The sequence below is a fragment of the Doryrhamphus excisus genome, linkage group LG9, assembly GCF_037039965.1.
Source record: "Doryrhamphus excisus strain RoL-2023G ecotype Guam linkage group LG9, RoL_Dexc_Guam_v1.1, whole genome shotgun sequence".
Lineage (NCBI taxonomy): Eukaryota > Metazoa > Chordata > Actinopteri > Syngnathiformes > Syngnathidae > Doryrhamphus > Doryrhamphus excisus.
Window position 1 is genome coordinate 9305718 of NC_136365.1, and position 23654 is coordinate 9329371.

At 43.0% G+C, this 23654-nt stretch overlaps 1 protein-coding gene across 4 annotated transcripts; it reads right to left on the reverse strand.

The window, feature by feature from the left end:
• Positions 1–1781: 1781 nt before the first annotated feature.
• ube2o (ubiquitin-conjugating enzyme E2O) lies at positions 1782–22716 on the reverse strand. Of its 4 annotated transcripts, XM_058070178.2 has the most exons (24): positions 22194–22716; positions 15483–15542; positions 15302–15412; positions 15127–15224; positions 14608–14671; positions 14400–14543; positions 14150–14259; positions 13480–13630; positions 13323–13380; positions 12676–12838; positions 12119–12274; positions 9307–9476; positions 9111–9223; positions 8906–9031; positions 8574–8663; positions 7908–8211; positions 7443–7810; positions 6475–6522; positions 6342–6414; positions 5959–6095; positions 5512–5715; positions 4390–4447; positions 3537–4311; positions 1782–3338 (listed from the first exon to the last, which is right to left on the reverse strand). In XM_058070178.2, exons 1-24 carry the CDS (start codon positions 22626–22628, stop codon positions 3299–3301), a joined length of 4056 nt encoding a protein of 1351 aa, XP_057926161.2. In that variant the 5' UTR covers positions 22629–22716; the 3' UTR covers positions 1782–3298. The 4 variants fall into 4 exon arrangements, with proteins under 4 accessions (XP_057926161.2, XP_057926153.2, XP_057926144.2 ...); XM_058070170.2 differs by having other exon boundaries at positions 6342–6522; positions 9307–9461; XM_058070161.2 differs by having other exon boundaries at positions 6342–6522.
• Between the last annotated feature and the right edge of the window lie 938 nt (positions 22717–23654).

Here is a 23654-nt window from a genome sequence, read left to right on the forward strand (position 1 = left end):
TGCTGCAGTGCAATGTGAGACATATACATACAAATATACACTTTTTGGTGATGAAAGAAAAATGGTTGGAGCACTTGTAACACCCATTGGGCAGACTACTCCTTTGGAGGTAAGTGTTGTGTTAAAAATAAAGACTGCTCATTTGTTCCAGAATGGTTGGCCGTTTTTTTTTTTTTTTTTGCAGAATCTTCCTCAAATTGTTTTCCAGTGTGCTAACCTGAGCAAGTAGCAAGCTACCTAGCTAAAAAGCTAGGTGACCAACAAATTATATGTAATATAAAATTATTGAATAAAAAATATCTGTATACGGCGGTCTACTGGTTAGCGCGCAGACCTCACAGCTAGGAGACCAGGGTTCAATTCCACCCTTGGCCATCTCTGTGTGGAGTTTGCATGTTCTCCCCGTGCATGCGTGGGTTTTCTCCGGGTACTCCGGTTTCCTCCCACATTCCAAAAACATGCTAGGTTAATTGGAGACTCCAAATTGTCCATAGGTATGAATGTGAGTGTGAATGGTTGTTTGTCTATATGTGCCCTGTGATTGGCTGGCGACCAGTCCAGGGTGTACCCTGCCTCACGCCCGAAGACAGCTGGGATAGGCTCCAGCACCCCCGCGACCCTCGTGAGGAAAAGCGGTAGAAAATGAATGAATAAATAAATAAATATCTGTATCAGCAACTCACATGCCCTTGTATTTGGCTGGTAGCAGTTCAATACCAACATTTGCAGTACAGTGTTAGCTATTTATCAGTGGGCTAAGTTCCCAAATAGCCCGCAATAAGTGAAATCCGCGAAGTAGCCAAAGTCATTATAATTCAGACAAGGGCAATGACGTTCTTGTTTAACACTCTCAAAAAAGTTCAAACCTCCGTTTGAATTTTAATCATCAACCTCCAAGTCAAACACAATAAATTATTAAGTCACTCACGCATGTACTGTATCATTTCGTATCCTTATTACATATAGTTCTGCAGTACTCCTGTCGCCGACCGCCTCCTTCGAACTGAAGATTCCTTAACAAGCTAGCAATCAAGCAAGCTCGAGATGACCTGTGGGAGACATGGTAGGGCGAAGCGCGAAAGAGGTTGATTGACAATGGTCTACAGCCAATCAGGACGCAGAAAACAATGGAGCGCAAACACATGGCAGGCGGGGGGGTGGGGGGGGCAGAGAGAAAGAAAGAGAGAGACAATCGGCCTGGAACCAGCGTTGATAGCCGTAATTTAAAGAAACAGAAGCACTAAAAAAAATTGACGAATAAGTGAGGGAACACTGTATCTCCCATTCCTTGTATATCAGTGCTTTTGCCTCAGGGTCCTAGCAAACAAATGTCAACAGGCATATCACCTGTCTCCCCCCCATGACTGGCAGTTTTAAGGGTGACAATATTTTTTTTCAATATAGTCATTTCAGTTTTTCATTCATTCATTTTCTACCGCTTTTTCCTCACAAGGGTTGCGGGGGGTGCTGGAGCCTATCCCAGCTGTCTTTGGGCGAGAGGTGGGGTACACCCTGGACTGGTCGCCAGCCAATCACAGGGCACATATAGACAAACAACCATTCACACTCACATTCATACCTATGGACAATTTGGAGTCGCCAATTAACCTAGCATGTTTTTGGAATGTGGGAGGAAACCGGAGTACCCGGAGAAAACCCACGCATGCACGGGGAGAACATGCAAACTCCACACAGAGATGGCCGACATTTCAGTTTTTTTTTAAAATAAAAATGTATTATTGCAATACAACAAGGATCCAAATAAAACAAAAGCTACAAGGTCACTATAGTACTGCTTGCAAAGTTTAATAATACGTTATAATACATGTGTCTCAACACAACAAAAGCAATTTTAGAAAAACAAAAATCAGTCATATTTTGTGCACATGTGCCCCGGGCATCCACACATCTTAGAAGTCAAGTGAGTGTTAAATATAATCATCTACTGTATGGATTTCTAGACTTCCAATATATTCATGACATCTGCACAGAGGTAATCAGTCTAGAAATCATAACGTCTTCATATATATGTATATATATGTATATACCAAGCCACTGTGGAGATGTCGACAGTCAAGTCTTGCCCGTTCTTAAATTAAAGGCTTAAATTAAAGCAACATGTTACATGCTTTGGCTGTATGCAGGGATGGGGGGGAGAGAAAATAATATACATACACAGAACATTGTACAATTGCAACATGTTCTTCCTTTGATACCTTGCGCTGCTTCCTCTGTCACATTAAAAGGCAGCCGAAATAATGACTTCAAAATCCAGCAGCCTGATTGCCTTATCTGGTTTAAGAGTTACATGTGTATGTGTGTGCATGTGGAAGACAAAACACCACCACCATTATCATCATTCATTTAAAACTTAAGTTTTTTGATCCTCCTCAAGTCCAAACAACACACAGACAGCCTATGTTACAAGCACAGCATTGGCTTAAGTCACCAAAAACAATGTGTGATGGAATGCAGTTACCGTTTTGTTTTTTGTTTGTTTTTTTTAAGTATGTAAACAAAAGACTCCCGAGGAAGCACAAGTTTCACTTTTTTGTCTTTCACAGTACTTTACAGCATCACCCAGTAGAATAAAACCCAGATCAGTCTTGAAATGATCTCTTTATCTCCAAAGGACTGTAATGTATCTTTTTTTTTCTTTAAATATTTGTCTACCACTCATCCGTGGGGCAGGAAAGAGCAATAGTTAATAATTTCACATGTTTGATGTCATTCATGCAGTTTGAAGGGGCACACATACAAAAGCTACACTGGCAACAAGGTGCAGTGTTATTTTTAACAAGCAGCTCTGTACAAGATATTGTTTCTCAAGTAAGGCAACATATCAATGAGATAATGAAATGGGCAGGTTGTTTTTTGTGTCTTAATTAAGGTTGATAGCAAAAAGTGTTGCAAACCTATGCACACTGAATTTGCTGCGTGCTTCAGCAAGTGCAAAAGTAGTGGAGAAGCAGTTGGCAGTTTCGTAACATTCAGTACATTTTCTGTGTGTTTGACATATTGACATTTGGCAAAAAGCATACAAGTAGTGATTTCCGTTAAAAAAAAGGAGAGTCCTGCTTGATGTGCTCAGATGGAGTCGGCTCTCCCAGATAAGCACAGGAGGATGTCTGTAGTGCTACAAAGTGGCAGCAGAAGCGGCCTTTATAAAGAGGAACCCAGTGCCCTTAACGCATCATCATGAGGTGGATCAGGATTCATGGCACTGTTTTTATTCCACCGACTGTGTGATTACCTGACTATACTGCAGATGAGGCTTTGTCGTATGCAGGTTTGCAGATCAGGTCCTTTTCTTTGTGTCACACATGTCTGTAGCGGCACTGGAGGAGAACAAAGACAGGAGATCAGGTCACACCACCACAGCCAGGAGCGGCCCGCTCTCCTGAGGAAAGGTGCTTTTAAAGAAGAAAGGCGGAGCCATGAAGAATCAAGAGGGCTCCATTGGTAAAAGATCCTCTGCAATGATAAGGCAGGCGGAAGAGGAGAAGAGGAGGCGGCGAGGAGGAGGAGGCACTTACTTGTCCTCAGTGCAATCAGGGATGGCGGCGGCAGCCAGCGCAGCTCGATACTGCAGCAGCACGCCTCGGACGCTCTTCACAAAGCCCTTAGAGAGCGGGAAAAGTGGGAAGCCGATGTCCGGGTAGCCGCTGCCCTCGGGGAGGAAACTGCGGTAACTCTTTCTCCGTTTCTTTGGTCGCACCACCGGCTGGGTTCCCATGGAGCCGAGCACTCCATCGCCGCCAGCGGAAACAGATTCCATCACACCAGCGCGAACAACAAAAGTGCCACTCTTGCTACCCCCGCCTATAGATGTGCACCCCTGGGTGCTGTCACAGTCTGAGACGTGGCTCATCTCCTGCTGAGAGGCAGCGATAGTGGAGGGGCTCAGTCCTGAATCCTCCAGCTCCTCCTCCATAATACTGCCCTCCATCCCAGGATTCCTGGGGCTGCTATGGGCCATCACTACAGGTGCCTGCTCATCTAGAAGCTCCACAGAAGAAGCCTTGGCGTAGTGACCCCGAGAGGATGCGGCGTGACTCCTCTCGGAGGTGTCGTGCAGCTCGAGCCACGCCTCCAGCCGGTGGACTAGCCGCCAGCCATTTGAAAGAAAATGTTCCTGGATCTCCTGTTTGAAAACCTCCACTGGGCTCTGGAGGAGCTGGGTCATGGACTGGACCATTTTGATCAGGGCCATCTCATTGTAGCACCTGCTGTTTTCATAACCTTCCTGGAGGCCACGGTCGCTGTCGAAGCCAGCCTCGTTGTAGTAGGGTTCGTTGACCAGGATCAGACCTGCAGAGAACACACACCTTGAACATGATGCTCATAAATGCAGATTTCTAAATTGCACGCGCGTGTGTGTATATTAACCTTGTATGGAGATGAGGACTTGGAGCAGACTGGACTTGCTGGTCCATCTCTCAGTGCCCTGTTAATAAGACCAAGACAAGGAGGACATGATGAAGAATGCAGCTTCCACTAAATCATCACATTAGAACACCCAAAGTCAAATGTGGCACTGATTCATTTCCAAGTTGTTCTAATTTCAGAAACTTTAGGAAAGAAAAAATAAATTCATTTTATGTTCCCAACATAAAAACTAACTTCACTGGCAATGTTTTAAGTAGTGAAATACGTGTTTAATAAATAACTGTATTATGAAAGCAAAATCAAGTAAACCTGTACACCCTTCAGAGACACCAGATAAAGTACCATCACACTTTGCCATCATTGCTTGCATATCGGGATGCTACAATCAGGGTTTTATGCTACAGATATCAGGGTTCAAGCAAATATTCTTTGACCCATTGGTGAGCTTCTCAAACTCAGCTGGCGAGATAGGAGACATAGTATCACCATCATAAGTGGAGTACCTCAGGGGTCGGTCCTTGAACCAAAATAGTTTATTTTGTATATTCATAATTTTGTTTGTCTATCTTAACTGCTCAAATGTATTCTGTTTGCGGATGATGTTAGTTGATTTTATTGTGGGGAAGATATAACACAGGTGTTAAGATAAAAAAAAAGATAAAAACATGGTTTGATATCAATAAATTAGTATTAAATATTGAAACAAACAACACACAAACTAGATGATATTCAGTAACACAGGGAGAGACACGGGTGCTTCAATTAGATTGAAATTATGGTTTCATTCATTCATTTTCTACCGCTTTTTCCTCACGAGGGTCGCGGGGGTGCTGGAGCCTATCCCAGCTGTCTTTGGGCGAGAGGCGGGGTACACCCTGGACTGGTCGCCAGCCAATCACAGGGCACATATAGACAAACAACCATTCACACTCACATTCATACCTATGGACAATTTGGAGTCTCCAATTAACCTAGCATGTTTTTGGAATGTGGGAGGAAACCGGAGTACCCGGAGAAAACCCACACATGCACGGGGAGAACATGCAAAATTATGGTTTGAACTCCAAATTTTATTTTGAAGGTCCCTCTGTAATCAAATTTAATGGAGCTAGCCAGTCTCACCTTGCCAATCCAAGTGCCCAACAGACTGACGCAGACCTTGCCGTTGTCATAGAGGTTGGGATTGAGGCGCCCACTGCACTGAGACAGGTAGCGAAAAAGAGGCGGTACTGCAGGATAAATGTTAGGCAGCTGGATGTCAAAAAGGAACAAGCCATCCTCGTACGGAGTGCGAGTTGGCCCCTTGATCAGAGCTGACAACAGGTCCTGTGTGAGAGAATAATACAAAGGACTTAAGGCAACATTTACACAATGTCATGACTCTAAAGAATACTGGTGGTGATACCTATGTGTTGTGACCACATTTTCCAACAAATGTATGCCAACACCATGTATACCAACAACACACGGCAGCATTAAAATGCACTGGCTGTGAAAGGTGGGCAGCCAGCATTCAGACAATACACAGGAGGATCTGGAGGTGATATGCCATGATGACTGTGAACCCACCATGCGATCCTCAAAGGTCTTGACCATGATGCCCTCTGGCAGTGACGTTGCCAGCAGAGCCATCTCCTTCCTGACAGTACTGAAGAACTTCTTAGCTTCAGCTGGCTGAAATTCTATTTTGTGAAAGGAATGTGTGTCTGCAGTAGAAAGAGAGAGAGAGAGAGAGGAATTGCAACAACTGCCAAAGAGATTGATTTTTCTTTGCAACTTAAGCTCAAGTTCAAGATTTCTAACACTGAGCAGATCATTTAAAGAATAGGATGGATATTAGTGCATTTAGAACGTCTTATTTGGTTTTGTCGACGGAATTGTCATTCAGATCAAGCCTAAAAAAAAACAAAGGACTATTTTGACAAGAGGACAGAGGGGGTATGATTTCTCACCTGGTGCCCAATCCAGGACAGAGAACACTTCGCCCTTGGCACTGGTAAAGGTGACGCCAGGTTTGCCGCCACTCTGTTGACACAGTACAGGTGTGTCACTCAGAAAATCACTGGGCCACTCTTGTCCACCCACCGGGGTCTGAGGCTCCGGGTGAGACTTCTCCTCAGCAGCTTTCTCAACCTGAACAGTGAGGAACCAGCAGGGAGTTGGCAATTTCCACAATGTAGGATTCAATATTAATGAATGGAAAATATATACAAGAGTATATAAGTATAAGAGAATATATTCACCCCTTTACCTATGAAGGGGTTGATAAATGACAAAATAAGAAGCCAAAAATTTACCACTTCCGCATGGAATGGGAGGATAATATCATTCATTCATTTTCTACCGCTTTTTCCTCACGAGGGTCGCGGGGGTGCTGGAGCCTATCCCAGCTGTCTTGGGGCGAGAGGCGGGGTACACCCTGGACTGGTCGCCAGCCAATCACAGGGCACATACAGACAAACAACCATTCACACTCACATTCATACCTATGGACAATTTGGAGTCACCAATTAACCTAGCATGTTTTTGGAATGTGGGAAGAAACCGGAGTACCCGGAGAAAACCCATGAATGCACGGGGAGAACATGCAAACTCCACAGAGATGGCCGAGGGTGGAATTGAACATCATTTCATTCCTATTTACCTCGGCTGACTCAATGCTGTGTGGTCATGTGTCATCAGTGTTTTGTGCTGTTACTGACATCTAGTATCCAAAATACTACATACTGTATAACTTGTAGTTCAATATTTTGACTAATATTGTTATAGTCAACCACAAACCAGTGATCGGTTGTTAATTAGCGAAGGGCAACATAGTTCCTGTTTCTGTTTCTATGCCAGTGTTTTGGTGAGCAGAATATTTGTGTTTGGAGGTGTTGCACCGTAGAGGAGGTTTTCATGAATGTGACCATGTTGTCCTTGAAATGGCAAATTATCTGAAAATCAACAGCGACTCTGTTGGTTTTAGCAAGTAGTACACTCCATTCATTTACAAAATGAAGTCCCCACAAGAAACATGATCCGACCATTTACACACAATTCATCGAGCATACCTCCATCCCTGCGCCTGCACCCCCACCTGCCTCCACCACCGCCTCCATCTTCTCCTCCTCTACAATGGCCACATTATCCAGCGTCTTTCTCAGGTTCTCCTGTAGCTTTTTGATATCATCCAGAAAGCGCTTCTCCTTGGTAGGCTTCTCAGGGGTTGACGGCAGCGCCGAACTCACAACATTGGCTGCAGAAGCCGGTTCAGTTAAGGTAGGCGAGGTCGGAGAGACGCCGGTCCAAAGTTGCTCCACGGTCATGTTCTTTAAGCTCTCCAGAATCTTCAAGGCCTCCTTTAACTCCCTGAAGCCTCGAGAAGCACAGTCTTTGCTCGGCTTCTCTGCTCCGTTGATGGCTCCTGCTGGAGTGCTTCCTAAGAAGATACATTTTGAACCTATTGTTAGAGAAACATCAAGGCATGTTTCTACCAAGGGGTACACTTCAATGCAATATAGTAGTAAACCCCCCACCTCCTGCAGAAGTAGCACTAGCCACAGCTACCGATGCTTCGCCCTCGACTGTTTTTGTGGGACTGGTGACTTTGCTGCCCTCTTGAGGGGGAATGATGAACACAGAGGAGCCGGTGGGCACGGGAGTCGCCGTCTCTGTGACGTCCATATTGTTGATGTGGCTGTCATCTTCTGTGGTGAGGCCGTTGTCAGTTTCCCAGCTGTCACTCTCATCCTCCCATTCCTCAGTGGACAGGCCACTGCTGGTCTCCTCCACAGAGTCGTAGTCTGTCTCCTCGATCTCTGACTCCACACCATAGAGATGCTGTGTTGGATTTACAAAAAGCATGACAATGATGGACTTCAACTGATAGCGAAGTAATCAGTAGTTAGTTGGTAGTTTCTACATTCACATTTCTGTCCCAAGAAACATTTCTTTGTGTGGTAATGGCTGGCTCTCAGGAGGACGTTTATTTTTCTTTAGCTATGATCTTTTTTGATCAGCTGACAAACAGCCTTTCTCAAAGTCTTTTTTTGTCTCAATCCCATTTCTTCTTTTCGGCATTTTAAACTCTACGTACAACCTCCAGAAGATCCAACAGTGCAAAATGTATATGATTGTATAAAATGGTGGTGTTATTACTATTATTATTCTTCAGTTTTTTGTCATTTAGAGTGCAAGTGTACCTGTGGGAGGACAATGGTCATAGAATTGTCTGCCCAAACCACTTCCACTTTGCTGCTTATGTCCACCCTGGAAACTTGGCCTACCGATGTCTGAGAAAGCAGAAGACAAACAACCAGTCACACAAAGCAATTATATGCAAATGAATCATTGCATATTGCATATGCAATCATTGCATATCATCTCTTCTATGTATGGTCTTAAGACTAAACAATAATGCACATGTCCTGGGCCATTATTTATTTTGAATGCCTACATACATTCTGTCATTATAGCCATTGTCATTGCAGACAAAGAAGCTCCCTTAACAACACATGCAAATGCATAAATTTACCTCATTTTCACATTCATTCTCTCCGTCTGAGTTCCATATTCTTATGACAATGTCAGTGGTGCGGAAATGGAAATCAGGGTGATCAGCTATGTCGTACACGCTGACGTCTTCCTCCACACCGATAACCTGGAAGCAATGAAAACTCAACATGTTCCATTTACTGCATACGAACCAAAATAATAGGAGTATTTATTTCTTGGCTGACCTCCACATCATCACTGGTGGGATTCAGTTTGATCCATCTGACAACGCACGTTCTGCCCCTGTGATCACCAGATTGGATCACGCCGTATACTCCTGGGTCCTGCAGGGCTTGGGCTATTGTGAGAAACACAAACGCACCTTGAGGATCAAAATATGATGAACACAGAAGTGAAATACAGAAATGTCTAAATACTTACGTCGTTTGTCTACAACAAAGTCACCAGGACAAAACTCGTGGCTGTCAAGGTGCTGGATGGGGATGAGGTCATTTGATCTGATCCCCTTCTCAACATGCCCATCCTTCCACATCACATCAGCTGTGGTTTTGGTGGATACAACTTCCACAGCCACACTACACACAAAACCACTGAAATTAGTGTTTCAACCAATTTTACTATTAGTACAGGTATTGCGGTTACAAATGGAACCTTTGTTAACGTCTGCCCCAGCGTGTTTTTTGCCACAATTTTGCCTCAGTTTGCATGCATTCTCCAGTGAGCGTACAATATGGCATTCGTCTTGTTGTGTTGTTAGCACACTACGTGAGTCCATCCATGTTTTTAATGGATTTTTTAATCACAAAACGTCCTCCTTTTAGCTAGAAGTTATGTCACCTGTCTATGATGTCATCAGCAAAAAAACTTTTTGACATACATAAAACAATTAAAAATGCAAATAGATGACGAGTGAAATGGCTAAATGAACATTCATTCATTCATTCTCTACCACTTATCCTCACAAGGGTCGCAGGGGTGCTGGAGCCTATCCCAGCTGTCGGGGTACACCCTGGACTGGTGGCCAGCCAATCACAGGGCACATATAGACAAACAACCATCCACACTCACATTCATACCTATGGACAATTTGGAGTCGCCAATTAACCTAGCATGTTTTTGGAATGTGGGAGGAAACCGGAGTACCCGGAGAAAACCCACGCATGCACGGGGAGAACATGTAAACTCCACACAGAGATGGCAGAGTGTGGGATTGAACTCGGGTCTCCTAGCTGTGTGTAAATTAACATTTAAGGCTATTTTTACCTACAGTGCATCCAGAAAGTATTCACAGCGCTTCACTTTTTCTACATTTTGTCATGTTACAGCCTCATTCCAAACTGAATTAAATTAATCTCTTACCTCAAAATTCTACACAAAATACTCCATTATGACAATGTGAAAAAAGTTTTTTTGACATGTTTTGAATTTATTAAAAATAGAAAACAAAAAAATCACATTTACATAAGTATTCACAGCCTTTGCCATGAAGCTCAAAATTGAGCTCAGGTGCATCTTTTTTCCTCTGATCATCCTTGAGATCTTTCTACAGCTTAATTGGAGTCCACCTGCAGTAAATTCAGTTGATTGGACATGATTTGGAAATATAATAACTGTCTATATAAGGTCCCACAGTTGACTGTGCATGTCAGAGCACAAACACCAAGCATGAAGTCAAAAGAACTGTCTGTAGACCTGCGAGACAGGATTGTCTTGAGGCACAAATCTGGGGAAGGATACAGAAAAAATTCTGCTGCTTTGAAGGTCCCAATGAGCACAGTGGCCTCCATTATTCGTAAATGGAAGACGTTTGGAACCACCAGGACTCTTCCTAGAGCTGGCCGGCCTTCTAAACTGAGCGATCGGGGAAGAAGGGCCTTAGTCAGGGAGGTGACCAAGGCCCCGATGGTCACTCTGTCAGAGCTCCAGCGTTCCTCTGTGGAGAGAGGAGAGCCTTCCAGAAGGACAACCATCTCTGCAGCAATCCACCAATCAGGCCTGTATGGTAGAGTGGCCAGACGAAAGCCACTCCTTAGTAAAAGGAACATGGCAGCCCATCTGGAATTTGCCAAAAAGCACCTGAATGACTCTCAGACCATGAGAAACAAAATTCTCTGGTCTGATGAGACAAAGATTGAACTCTTTGGTGTGAATGCCAGGTGCCATGTTTGGAGGAAACCAGGCACTGCTCATCACCAGGCCAATACCATCCCTACAGTGAAGCATGGTGGTGGCAGCATCATGCTGTGGGGATGTTTTTCAGCAGCAGGAACTGGCAGACTAGTCAGGATAGAAGGAAAATGAATGCAGCAATATATAGAGATATCCTGGATGAAAACCTGCTCCAGAGCGCTCTTGACCTCAGTAGACTGGTCATGTACCTTGACCCTATAGACAGTAGACATTAGCACACAGCCAAGATCTCAAAAGATTGGCTTCAGAACCACTCCGTGAATGTCCTGGAGTGGCCCAGCCAGAGTCCAGACTTGAATCCGATCGAACATCTCTGGAGAGATCTGAAAATGGCTGTGCACAGACGTCTCCCATCCAACCTGATGGAGCTTGAGACTTATTGCAAAGAAGAATGGGCAAAACTGCCTAAAGATAGGTGTGCTAAACTTGTGGGATCATATTCAAAAAGACTTGAGGCTGTAATTGCTGCCAAAGGTGGATCAACAAAGTATTAAGCAAAGGCTGTGAATACTTATGTAAATGTGATTTTCTTGTTTTCTATTTTTAATAAATTCAAAACATGTCAAAAATACCTTTTTTCACATTGTCATAATGGAGTATTTTGTGTAGAATTTTGAGGTAAGAGATTAATTTAATTCAGTTTGGAATGAGGCTGTAACATGACAAAATGTAGAAAAAGTGAAGCGCTGTGAATACTTTCCAGATGCACTGTACACAATGTCTCAGTGAGCTCAACCACCACACCTTCCTGTTTTCATATTTAATGTATATGAGAATTATTGTAGATATTATTTTAATTATACATTATATTATATATAATTGTAACATTTGTTTGGTTAATCTGAAACAAATTGACGTTAACGAAGGTTCCACCATATTAAGGAAATAATAATAATCACACTGTAAATATGTAAAAATGCTATGAGTAAGTCAAATAAAAATGCAAAGATGTCAAAATGTGTCTTCAATTTTCACTTAAATAAAAAAATGACTGTGCTCTGTTGTACAGTAAAGACACAAATGTCAAAGGAAAATGTCTCACCAGTCTCCTGGTTTGTACTCGCGGGAGAACTTGGTCCTCTTTTTCTTGTGCTTCCTCTTTAGATTGCGGATGGACAGTGGGATGCTTTTCTTGCGGTTGGTTCCAAGGCCACCACTTTGAGAGGAGGCCGTGGAGCTGGCAGATGAAGTCAGAGAGCTGCAGCCCGGTTAAGGACAGGGAGAAAAAGAACAATTATTCTGTGATGGGTTTAATAAATGTAGACTCAGGGTGCGTCCCCTGAAATGTACATTAATGCACAGTGATAAATTTCATATAAACTGTGCGTTATAGTGACCTATATGTCGTTCTCTCTATTCCAGCTGCATACTTAAATGGGTCATCAAAAGGACAATTAATGAGGCCAGGCTCCTGCAAGTCCAAAAACATATTTTCCATACATTTTGGAATCTTGTCTTCACAGTGTAACGTACAACCTCATGTGAGTTAGTCAGTACTTCAAATGCTTACAGTGTTGTATTATTGTTGTGGATAGAGTTTTTAAACATTCACCAAAAATGTTAAAATGAGTGTGTTTGAATATAGGCGAAATGTCAGACCTGGTATCGTCAGTGTCTTCTGCTGCCTCGTCGTCAGCGTCCTGTTCTCCGTGTTCTGCAGGGGTGTCGTTTGTATTTTGGGAGTCAGGGGGGTTCTGGTTGGGTCCCACAGGGCCGTTACTGTTGTGATGAGAGGAGTCTGCTTGTTCTGGTTTGTGCTCGCCTACGGTCACATAATAATCACGTTAAGTAAAAAGATGACTTATAAGAACAATCCTCATTAAAACAATCCTCATTAAAACAATTCTAATGACAAGTCTGTGACCCAATGGTGTTTTAGAGTCAGTTCTGTGAGAGAAGAATAACATTGTCATCTACTTTCCTGGATCATGCAGACAAATGTCTGTGTCAGCTATAATGTGCTTGCATTTCAGCGCCATTTCTCGACAGTCTATTCCCACAGCTCAGAGCCTCATTTGTGGAGTGTGTCAGACAGACACGCTCTCAGAGGAACTTAAAACTCTCTGACACTGCATCAAGACGTTCAGTTCACAGATATTTGGAGGAAAGAGATATGAAAAAAATGCTCCATTTTCTGACCATGACAAATGAATAAGGACTTTTTCGTTTGTGTGTATATATGTGTGTAGAGGAATAATAATGGGAAAGCACATGTGTGTTTGTCAGACAGAATAATTATTTGCCACCTTGTACGTCGACATTTTCAGTCTTCTTCCCTGAATCCTTCTTGAAAATTCTTTTCAACTGCAAAACACACACACACACAAAGTGTGAAATGCAATAATATGTGGACTCATAAGAGCTAGTGAATAAGCAAGAAAGGATTACTCTTGTAATCTAGACCTTTCTGACAACAGGGTCTTCCGGCAGGACGTGGGTCCCTTCAGGTCCTTCAAATGTAATGCGTGTGGTGTCCCCTTTGGCAGGGAACACGTAAAGTGCCCTCTCGCCAAGCACCCTCTGTGTGTGGTCGTAGTAGCCTAGACGCCTTACCCTAAAAGCCAGTGAGGAGCAAAACATTACAAACAGTACAACACCTATACACCCATACTTTGTATTTTACACTTTTTACAGTATAGTTACTCCTGACTCCATTCACTGTGCAATAGCCTCCACGTGAAATATTAAGGCTCTGAATGCAATATACTAAGTTCTAAGTGAAGTATTCCCATAATGCCCCATATTAACTCACTAGCAAGATCTCAGTGTAAAGACTGGTCATATATCTCATCTCGTTTCATATTATCTGCATACTGTATTGTATATAACTCTGGGAAAAACTGTTGATTTTGTTAATACTTGGGTTGTTTATTTTTCTATATTGTGTATTTTGTAGTTTCTGTACTCTTGTTGCTGTGCAATACAAATTTCCCCACTGAGGGACGAATAAAGTCATATCTTATCTTATCTTACCTAAGTTTGATTTTCATTTACACCTAAGAAAACGACTGAATCGACTCTGATGCGTCACAAGATTTGGGTTATTACAAGGATGTTAAAAAAGGATGTAGACCTGCAGAGATTCTCCTGCGTGACAGTGCCGGGTGGAGGATAGATGCTGTCTGAGCCTTTTGGGGAGTAGCTTTTCGTGATCCACGTCACCTTCAGCTCCACCACCTTTACCTGAGCAAATTCCCAACAAAAACACCAGAATCTGAAATGCAAGTGGACAAACTTGATGGCAAACATGTGGATGCGTGTGTGTTTTTTTTTTTTTTTATGTACAGGATCTACAATTGCCTGTAACCATACAATCACTGTACCTCTTCCACTACCGCCCTAAACTTGCACTTCCTGCTGAGGACAGGTTTGACACCAGACAGCCACTGGACATTAGAGAAGACTTTAGCAGGACCCATCAAGACCTGGCCCGGATAGAAGCCATATGCCTCGTCAAAGAATAGACCCTGCAAAAAATAACAAGGAATGAGCAATGCCGAGCAATGTTTCACAAACATTAACTTCACGTACCGAATCACTGATGTGAGGACTGACGTCATACAGCTTAGCGCCATCCTCCACACTCATGGAACACCTGGAAGGTGAGAGAGCTTTCACTGAACACCCATCCACATAACAACACAAAAATTCATTCATTCATTCATTCATTCATTTTCTACCGCTTTTCCTCACGAGGGTCGCGGGGGTGCTGGAGCCTATCCCAGCTGTCTTCGGGCGTGAGGCAGGGTACACCCCGGACTGGTCGCCAGCCAATCACAGGGCACATATGGACAAACAACCATTCACACTCACATTCATACCTATGGACAATTTGGAGTCGCCAATTAACCTAGCATGTTTTTAGAATGTGGGAGGAAACTGGAGTACCCGGAGAAAACCCACGCAAGCACGGGGAGAACATGCAAACTCCACACAGAGATGGCCGAGGGTGGAATTGAACCCTGGTCTCCTAGCTGTGAGGTCTGCGCGCTAACCACTAGACCACCGTGCCGCCCAACACAGAAATTAGCACACAAAAAAAAAATCTACCTGGCTCCATTGGAGAGTTTGAGTATGATGTGATTGGTCAGGTCATACACTTTCCCCAGCCAGAAGTCATAGGCTATGTAGTCACCATACATGAAAGACTGGCGAGGACAGAGTTAATCAATTATCATTGTGATTTTAAACATATCGTTTTGGCTATTAAACATCTTAATCTTACCCATATGTGTTGCAGCTCTTTGCTATTGACAGGATACAAGACACAGTTTGTCCCCACAAGCTTCACTGCACACTCAATGTCAATGTTGGTGACAATGCCGCACTGGTTGTCCTGCAATGAAACAAACAAAAAGGTTAATCTGACTGTGGGGGTTCTAAAGATGCTGTGAGTGTACTCTTACGGTTGAATTATTCCGCCGAACAATATCTCGAATCATGATGGATCTGTCTTCAAGTTTCAGCTGTTGGAGGATTGGAGGAAAAAAAAGATTAGTTACCTCATCACTCAAAATACTGAATTCTGGGTGGCATGGTTCCTATAAATTATCACAAATACACAAATTAATTGTATGTTTCTGAGATAACCAGTGTATCTCATGGGTACACAAGCTGTTTTATTCTGTCTGGGCTGAATACTAAGTATTACTTCCACTGTTGCTATGGCTCACTGTGTGAAAGAAGATTGGTTGAGTGGTGGTGTGTATGATACAGAAGACAAGTGTCTGTTTCTCCCTCAAGATAAAAAAAGATTCATTGTGAGGGGTCGATGATGAGCTGTATCTGCTTTTACTGTGCGCTCTAATTATGACAGGTACTGGATGAAAAGGGCAAAGCGGAGGCACTGCAGAGCACTGCAGCTCAGTGGGGCCACGCCTGTTCGCCCCCGCTTGCTTGTCTGCGCTATGCTAACAAGCTCGCTGGGAGACTAAACAAGACGAAGCATTGGTGACATTAGCATGAACTGGGACACATCTTTGATGCACACGAGCATGTCCGCACACCGAGTGAAGTCCGCCCACTGATTCTGTAAGATCTGTCTATGACAGCGAAAGAGCAGATTCATCCTTACAACTTGATTAAGGTCATCAGGCTCCTTACATGTACAGTACATTCTGTACGGACTTATTGCAACGCCATGGACTGGGGCTGCATGACTGCTGCCGGCACTGGGGAACTGTGGTTCATTAAGGTTCATATGAGGTAATGTTTGTAATAATGAATTTAAACATTCATTCATTCATTCATTTTCTACCGCTTTTCCTCACGAGGGTCGCGGGGGTGCTGGAGCCTATCCCAGCTGTCTTCGGGCGAAAGGCGGGGTACACCCTGGACTGGTCGCCAGCCAATCACAGGGCACATGAATTTAAACATGACTATTCAAAAGTTACCAAACACATTAGGTGAATTTGTATAAAGTATCTGAACCAGATCTGCATCGCTTATACCAGCCTGAATTTTACTCGGAATCAGATTGGAAAAAAATCAGTGGTGTCGCACATCACTCCCAAACTGGCAACAATAAAGGCTCCAGGTGCATGAAGCGCAATCGCAATATGCATCGATAGCAAGTCAAAGCTAACCATTGTTGATATAACAATAAGCGAGAACATAATCGATCCTGCCGACGCCCTGATAGCTTTCCTGTAGCTGCAGCAGGACAGGCTGTATTGATTGACAGAACTCTCTGAGCCACTTAGCCACGAGGATACAAACAGTGGAACGACAGCACTAGTGTCTACATGAAGTATCTTCATCACCTTTGCGTCGGTACAAAGGGAGTAAGGAAAGGAGTAGTCGATTAGGAAAGTATGGAGTAGCGCATAAAAACAAGTTGCATACGACATGAGGCGCACAGGGGTGTAGTGGTGGAAAAAATAAAGATGAGAATGTGGAAGAGCACACAGGTCAGACAGTTGGAAGACAGAGTGCCAAATCAAGAAGCACTGGGGAGATTGAAGAGCTGAGAGGTAAAAGGTGTATATCAGTGTATGAGAGGGCAGAGCACCGTCTCCCTTATAGGGAGGGCCCAGACTGCGGATAAGAATGGAAGCACAAGAGGAGAAGATATCAAATGAGATCCATTATCTCTGGGCAGGATGAGCATCCAGTCAGCAGCATATTACGTCATCATCACTGGGAAGCTGATGGAGGAACGGGTGGAGGGGTAAGCACTGTGGGGGGTTGAGATGGAGGATGGAGTGGAAGGTCATATCTGATTTACCATAAAGTGTCTTCCTAATGATAACAGCACATGGCAGGCTTTGAGTTGTCATTGGAGTGAGAGTTACACATAACTAATGCTGCATTAGGCTAAACTGGGAGGAAGGAAATCTAACAAAAAGTAAAGAAAAAAACATGGCCGACAACCTCGGTAGAGGTGTAATTGTTTTTGGCAGCCTGGTTCATGCTTACAGTTTAATATAACTTCATGTTATTGCTCATTTTAGTTTTAGGTCAGAAATGTCCAATTTCTTGTGTTATATTTCAAGAAATCTAAATTTGAAGTGAAGTGTGTTCCATTTGTTTGTGTGTATTATGTGTATTTACGGCTAGCTGACGAGCTGTGTTCAAAAATAAACGTGCTTCTCGTAATTTTCCCCCACCCAGAGCCTGCACGTCATCATCGGGCATTGTAAAACATTCCTTACATTAAAGCTATAAAACACAATGTGGTGAAAAGATACTCCTCGAGACAGAGTAGCGCACACACATACACAACCACACGAGCATGCTAAAGTAAACTAACCCTTGCTAGCTTCCATTTACGCTTTTTAATTTAAGCCACCAATTTTTAGTTCAATGACATGAAAAACATGAGGTGAATTTTATGTCTTAAAAACGTTTTTTTCCAAAAACAGGTAGTCGCGATTCACGAGGGTTACATTTTTGGGGGAAAAAAATAATGAGCAGAAAAATTTTAATTCTCTAAACTAGGAGTGTCACATAATTTCACAAAATTAAATCATTCAGAACAAAAATGTCTCGAGGGCATTCGGCCTGAGATAAATTACTTAATTAATCACACAACAAATGAAGTGGATAATTTTTGGTCACCTCAATTTATTGCCACGTGCATTTGTGTGTTTTCAGGCAAGAAGAGAGTTCACTCTGTGCATTGACATCAGCACCTTGGCGGGTTTGTTCCATAGAACAACAGAATGAATGGAATGAGCCCTTTGGTCAGTCATACAGTCTCTTGATCTCGGTGGATTAAAAACAGCTAATAAGCTTGAACAAGCTTGAAAAAGATGCAGTGAATGTTATATGTATACGTGGGTATAATATGTGTTGTTAAAAAACATGGAATAGTCAAATTAAAAATAGAATAAAATCAATGATGAATGGGCCGTAACACTATCCACCATCCTCCCCACTCAGCCCTATCGTCCAGGGAGTGGATACTACATCATCGCACCCCCCACTACAGCTCTCAAGGAGCAGTGCCTTCATTAAAACACAAGACGACACAGCCGACCTGCTGCTGCTGTGTCATGCACACCATGAAGGATTGTACACAACATTCTGAGATGTCCTCATCACACCACGCCCCACCTGCTGCAATGCACCTCTTGCCCTCAGCTTCAATATTCGGATGTGGGTCACATACTACGAACGTGGTAACAAAGAGGCATGGAGAGATGGAGATGTAAGCCCAAATAGCTGCTGCCTCTAGAGACACGTATTAAGATTTCATGACAGAAGATGGTGGAGAAAGGTACTGAGCACACTTGTTCACGCTTCAATTCCATTTCTATACGTTTTGGAGGGGATGACTTCCACACAAGCAGGTTTCTACACATGGTGCTACTTTCATGCTATATAAATGACAGTAGGGTACCTTCATGGTCCTAAATTGTCCATAGGTATGAATGTGAGTGTGAATGGTTGTTTGTTTATATGTGCCCTGTGATTGGCTGGCAACCAGTCCAGGGTGGACCCCGCCTCTAGCCCTAATGTCAGCTGGGATAGGCTCCAGCATGCCCCCACCACGCTGGTGAGAACAAACAGCATAGGAAAATGGATGGACGAGAGGCGGGATACACCCTGGACTGGTCGCCAGCCAATCACAGGGTACATATAGACAAACAACCATTCACACTCACATTCATACCTATGGACAATTTGGAGTCGCCAATTAACCTAGCATGTTTTTGGAATGTGGGAGGAAACCGGAGTACCCGGAGAAACCCCACGCATGCACGGGGAGAACATGCAAACTCCACACAGAGATGGCCGAGGGTGGAATTGAACCCTGGTCTCCTAGCTGTGAGGTCTGCACGCTAACCACACGACCGCCGTGCCGCCCCACATTGGTGTTGGTCAAAATCTAGTCTTGATGCTTGTACTACAATGCTAACACTGCAGTCACATTTTAACAGCAACATCATGATAGGTTAGCCTATTCACTGAAGACAAATCGAATGATCAAACTTAAGGCTTCATATACGATACTTATACTGGAGCATAGTCACTACGCTGACCCTTCTGACGGCATCTTGGTTCTGTGCGTGGGCTGATCATGCGGCTTGTAATTCTCTGCCAAAACGCTAGGAGCAGTGTTTAACTGAGAGCAGCCATAACTCCTGTTGAGTAGGTTGGAGCCGGAACATCAGTCACCTTTATTGTAACTGCTGCTTTCTTTTGTTTTGTCAGATTTTAAAACGGAGCGTTTGCAAAATACGAAGACCTAATGCAGGGGTCTCAAACACGCGGGGCCCGCAGGACACTAGTTTGAGGCCCCCGCCTTGATATGAAAGTTTAATGCTAGTGCGGCCCGCGCAAGTTTGATATGGATGCTGTATGGTATCATGTACCCAGAAAAAATTATTACGTTTGATTAATGTTCATGTTAAAGGTTAAATAACTGTTAATAGTTATCCTCCCTATCCGTGTGGAAGTGGTAAGTTTTTGGCTATTTAAGTTTAAAGGAAATAACTTGAAGGCTACCGTTTAGGTCGCTAGCTCTCTAGTTTGCGAGTTAGCATGTGTCTCAAGACCCTGCAGTTGCGCAATATGTTGTAAATAAAAAGAGTATAAATGTGACTATAGTCGTGTTTTGTCATGTCTACAGGGCTCTAATAATGCTTTGTTCATTTTAATCTGAAAAAAATAATTTGTCTACCCACCAACTATATGTGGTTTCTTAAGTTTTTATTATTTGCCGTTTTATTATTATAATTATATTTATTTATTTATTACTGATTGATTTTCTTTATTCTTGGTTTGTTTATTTATTTTTCATCTTATTTTGTGTAGAAAAATAAAAAGTAAGATATTTGAGAACAGTGGAATGTTTTATCAGAGCTTTTCTTGTAGAAAATTGGAACCAAAGCGAAGTTTTTACATTTTTTTTGTTTTTAATAAATGCATTTTTTGGGTTTTTTTTTTTTGAAAACTTGATGCGGCCCAGTCTCACCCAGACCTGAGCTCCAGTGGCCCCCAAGTAAATTGAGTTTGAGACCCCTGCCCTAATGCCTCACTTCCTCCGTGAAGTGGTGGGTGCATACAGGGGGCGAGCTCATCTAGCTAGGAGCAGGTCAGAGATGGTATCATATCGCCGACAATGAAGATTTTACCTCCTTATTGTCATGAAAATACAAAACTTGAGACTCTCTTGTCTCAAAAGGGGTAAACATTTGTTTCCCCTCTGGGGATACATTTAAATGTTAGAACACTTTTGAATAATAGGAAACCTTTCACAACAATAACAACAAATGGTCGCAATAGAGACATTCATTCTTATACAGCAGCAAGTTACTTTGAATTGTCTGGAACTGCTACTCTGCCACCTCAGAATCGCCTCAATTGAACGATAATTTCATGGTTACTGCTGCTTCTCAGAGATTAAATTCCTTGTTTTGCAGTGAAAATGCTCATTTTATCAATCTGTCCAGAACATTTGCCTACTGATTGCGGGCAGCGAAAACGTTTAAAAAAAGCACAGAGTTTGTGAAAATACCACAACTTAGGGAGCAACTTAAGAGTGTTTATTATCATGCTGCATCATCATACTTAATACAGAGCAGCAGGCAAGCATGTTGTTGTGTTAACTGCAAAGCTATTGTGGAGCATTTGTGGTCACTCTAAAGGACTTCTTCTAGTTCTATCCTGTCAAACTGATATTTCTAGAGCAATCTTTGTTTTGAATAAACAAGGCTGGAAGCTTGACAATACATGAAAGCTCTGTGACATACAGCACAGAAGCATCAACGAATGTTCTTCTTTTTAGCCTTTCAACACTAAAACTCAAATGTATGAGTTAAGAAACGTATGAGTTTAGAAGAATCCTTCTATGTTTTCTTTTTAGCCAGGCGTTTAGGGTCCATTTCCATTTCATGGCAATAGCTGTGAAAATATCATATAATAATTCAACTTTAAATGAGTCAGTCCCTTAATTACGTCAACCTGAAATACATAGGTCAAATGTTAATTGGATTTTGGGGTGTATTTAAACTCTTGAAGGGGTAGTATGTTTACACAACTAAAAAGAAAACATTTCCATACATTACATTATAAAGAGTATTGGTTTATTAGTATTACCACGGACTGGTGTATTTACAATCCAACACAACACAATTGTGCCATTTAACTTTAAATTATGAAATTAAATAATTGAGATTTAAAGGGGTTAAAGGGGTCAGGGTTCAGTGCAAACACTTTAAGCATCCTCCCTTGGTTGCTCATTCAATGTGCATCACCATTTATTGAAAATGCTGACAAAAATAGCTTAAGTTATCACCTATGGTGGCACGCCCTGCTAGCCTGACTTTAGAATGAGCTAGCCGCTCAGTGGTGGTATGCACCTGTCAAAGGCTTAGCATAATACCAAAAAACGCCTATTGGGAAACTATTAATATACTATTAACACATTAAATGCAAGTAAAGTGTAAATAATGTCTAGCTTTAGCGAAGCTGCTGATACGCTGTAGTTAGCATGTGTGCTACAATGTTAGCCAGCTAGCCAGCTACGCTAGTATTACAGCATAGGAATTAAGATGCAGCAAGTGACAACACATCCACCACGCAGTGTTGTCCACGACCCACATGGACACCCAAAAACACCGCAAAATGGACAATTTGTGTCACTCAAGAGACAAGCAGTAATGTGGTACCTTTGTCTCCCTGATGTCCTGCTTGCCTCCATCAGGGTACCACTGGACACGGACAACTCCACGACCGAGAGGCCGACTGCCCACTGCACTCTCTGTGTCCGAACCACACGGGACTTTTCCTCCACCATGGTCTCCTCCACCGCCGCCACCCCCTCCTCCACCACCTCCACCTCTCCCTCCGCCGTCATCAAGGTCCGAGTCCGAATTGAAGTCCTCCTCACCGTGGATCATCCGTACGAGGCCGAACCTGACAGAACCTCTGTACCTCCCGGAGACCAGGTCGTGGGAGAAGAGTAGCCGCTGAGAGTCGTCCGTGGTGGGAGACAGGGCCATGGATGCAGGCTCCGAGCACAGGCTGGCCGAGGGAGAAGGGGCCGGGGTCGGGGAGGTTGGCCGTGCAGCGTCCGTCGAATCCGGCGCTGGGGGTTCAGCCATAGCTGCTGTTTTCTGTGAGTGATGCTGGAGTGGAGGACGACCGTGCAGTGAAGAGTGCAGACCTGGAAGCTGGGAGGGCACGCACGCTTTACGTGGTTACGTTAAAGCTGCGTCACTTGCGTAAAGTCGGTGCGTCATTGTGCAGTACTCTCTCTCGTCGTTGGGTGGCAGTCAAACAAGAGAGGAGCGGAAAAGGGAAATGAAGAGGAAAAAATGGGGGTAGGAAAAAAGAATTGGCGAAAAAACGCGGGGGTGAAATAAAGGAGGGAAAGGGTAAAAGAAAAACACTTTAACTCACTTTAACATAACTGCTGTTTGAACATTACGTAATTGTTTGTTTTCGTTTTAAAGCTGCTGCATAACCTGGAGAATGGTGTTCAAATGTATATCTGCCTGTATGGGTTTGAGTTGTAGTAGCACTCGCTGACCACCTGATGGCAGCAGAAGCAGTATAATAAGACTGATTGCAACTGGCTGAAGATTATATTTTGGACAACCAACCATATATTATAGATCATTGGTTACCAATAGTAGTTTAAAATAAGAGATTGAACAAACATTCTATATTTTTCACAATTAAGTAAACTTAAGGAAAATTGGTGTAAATCAAGGGTGGGCAAACTCGCAGGCCGCCAGATGTGGCTCCTGGGCCGTAGTTTACCCATCTCTAGTGTAAATTGTTCTTTATGCAAGAAGGATTTAACATAAGATTATAAATAAGATTTATTTTTGTGTGGCAGACACATACATGTTGTGCACACACACCAGAACAATCACTCTGCAGTCATGTTATTGTGGCTGTACATTCAGTGATAGCTAACACATGTAGCTAAACATAGCCAAGTGGATATCATTAGTTGACAACAAACAAGTGTTAATGTTGGGTGGCTCTCTGTATGCAAATTAGGAAAGAATATAATGCTACTATTAAGTCATTTTGATGCATTTTATCAATTTATCTGCTACCAAAGCCTTTTCAGGATCTTCTGACATATGGAAAATACATCCATCTACTTTCTATGCCGC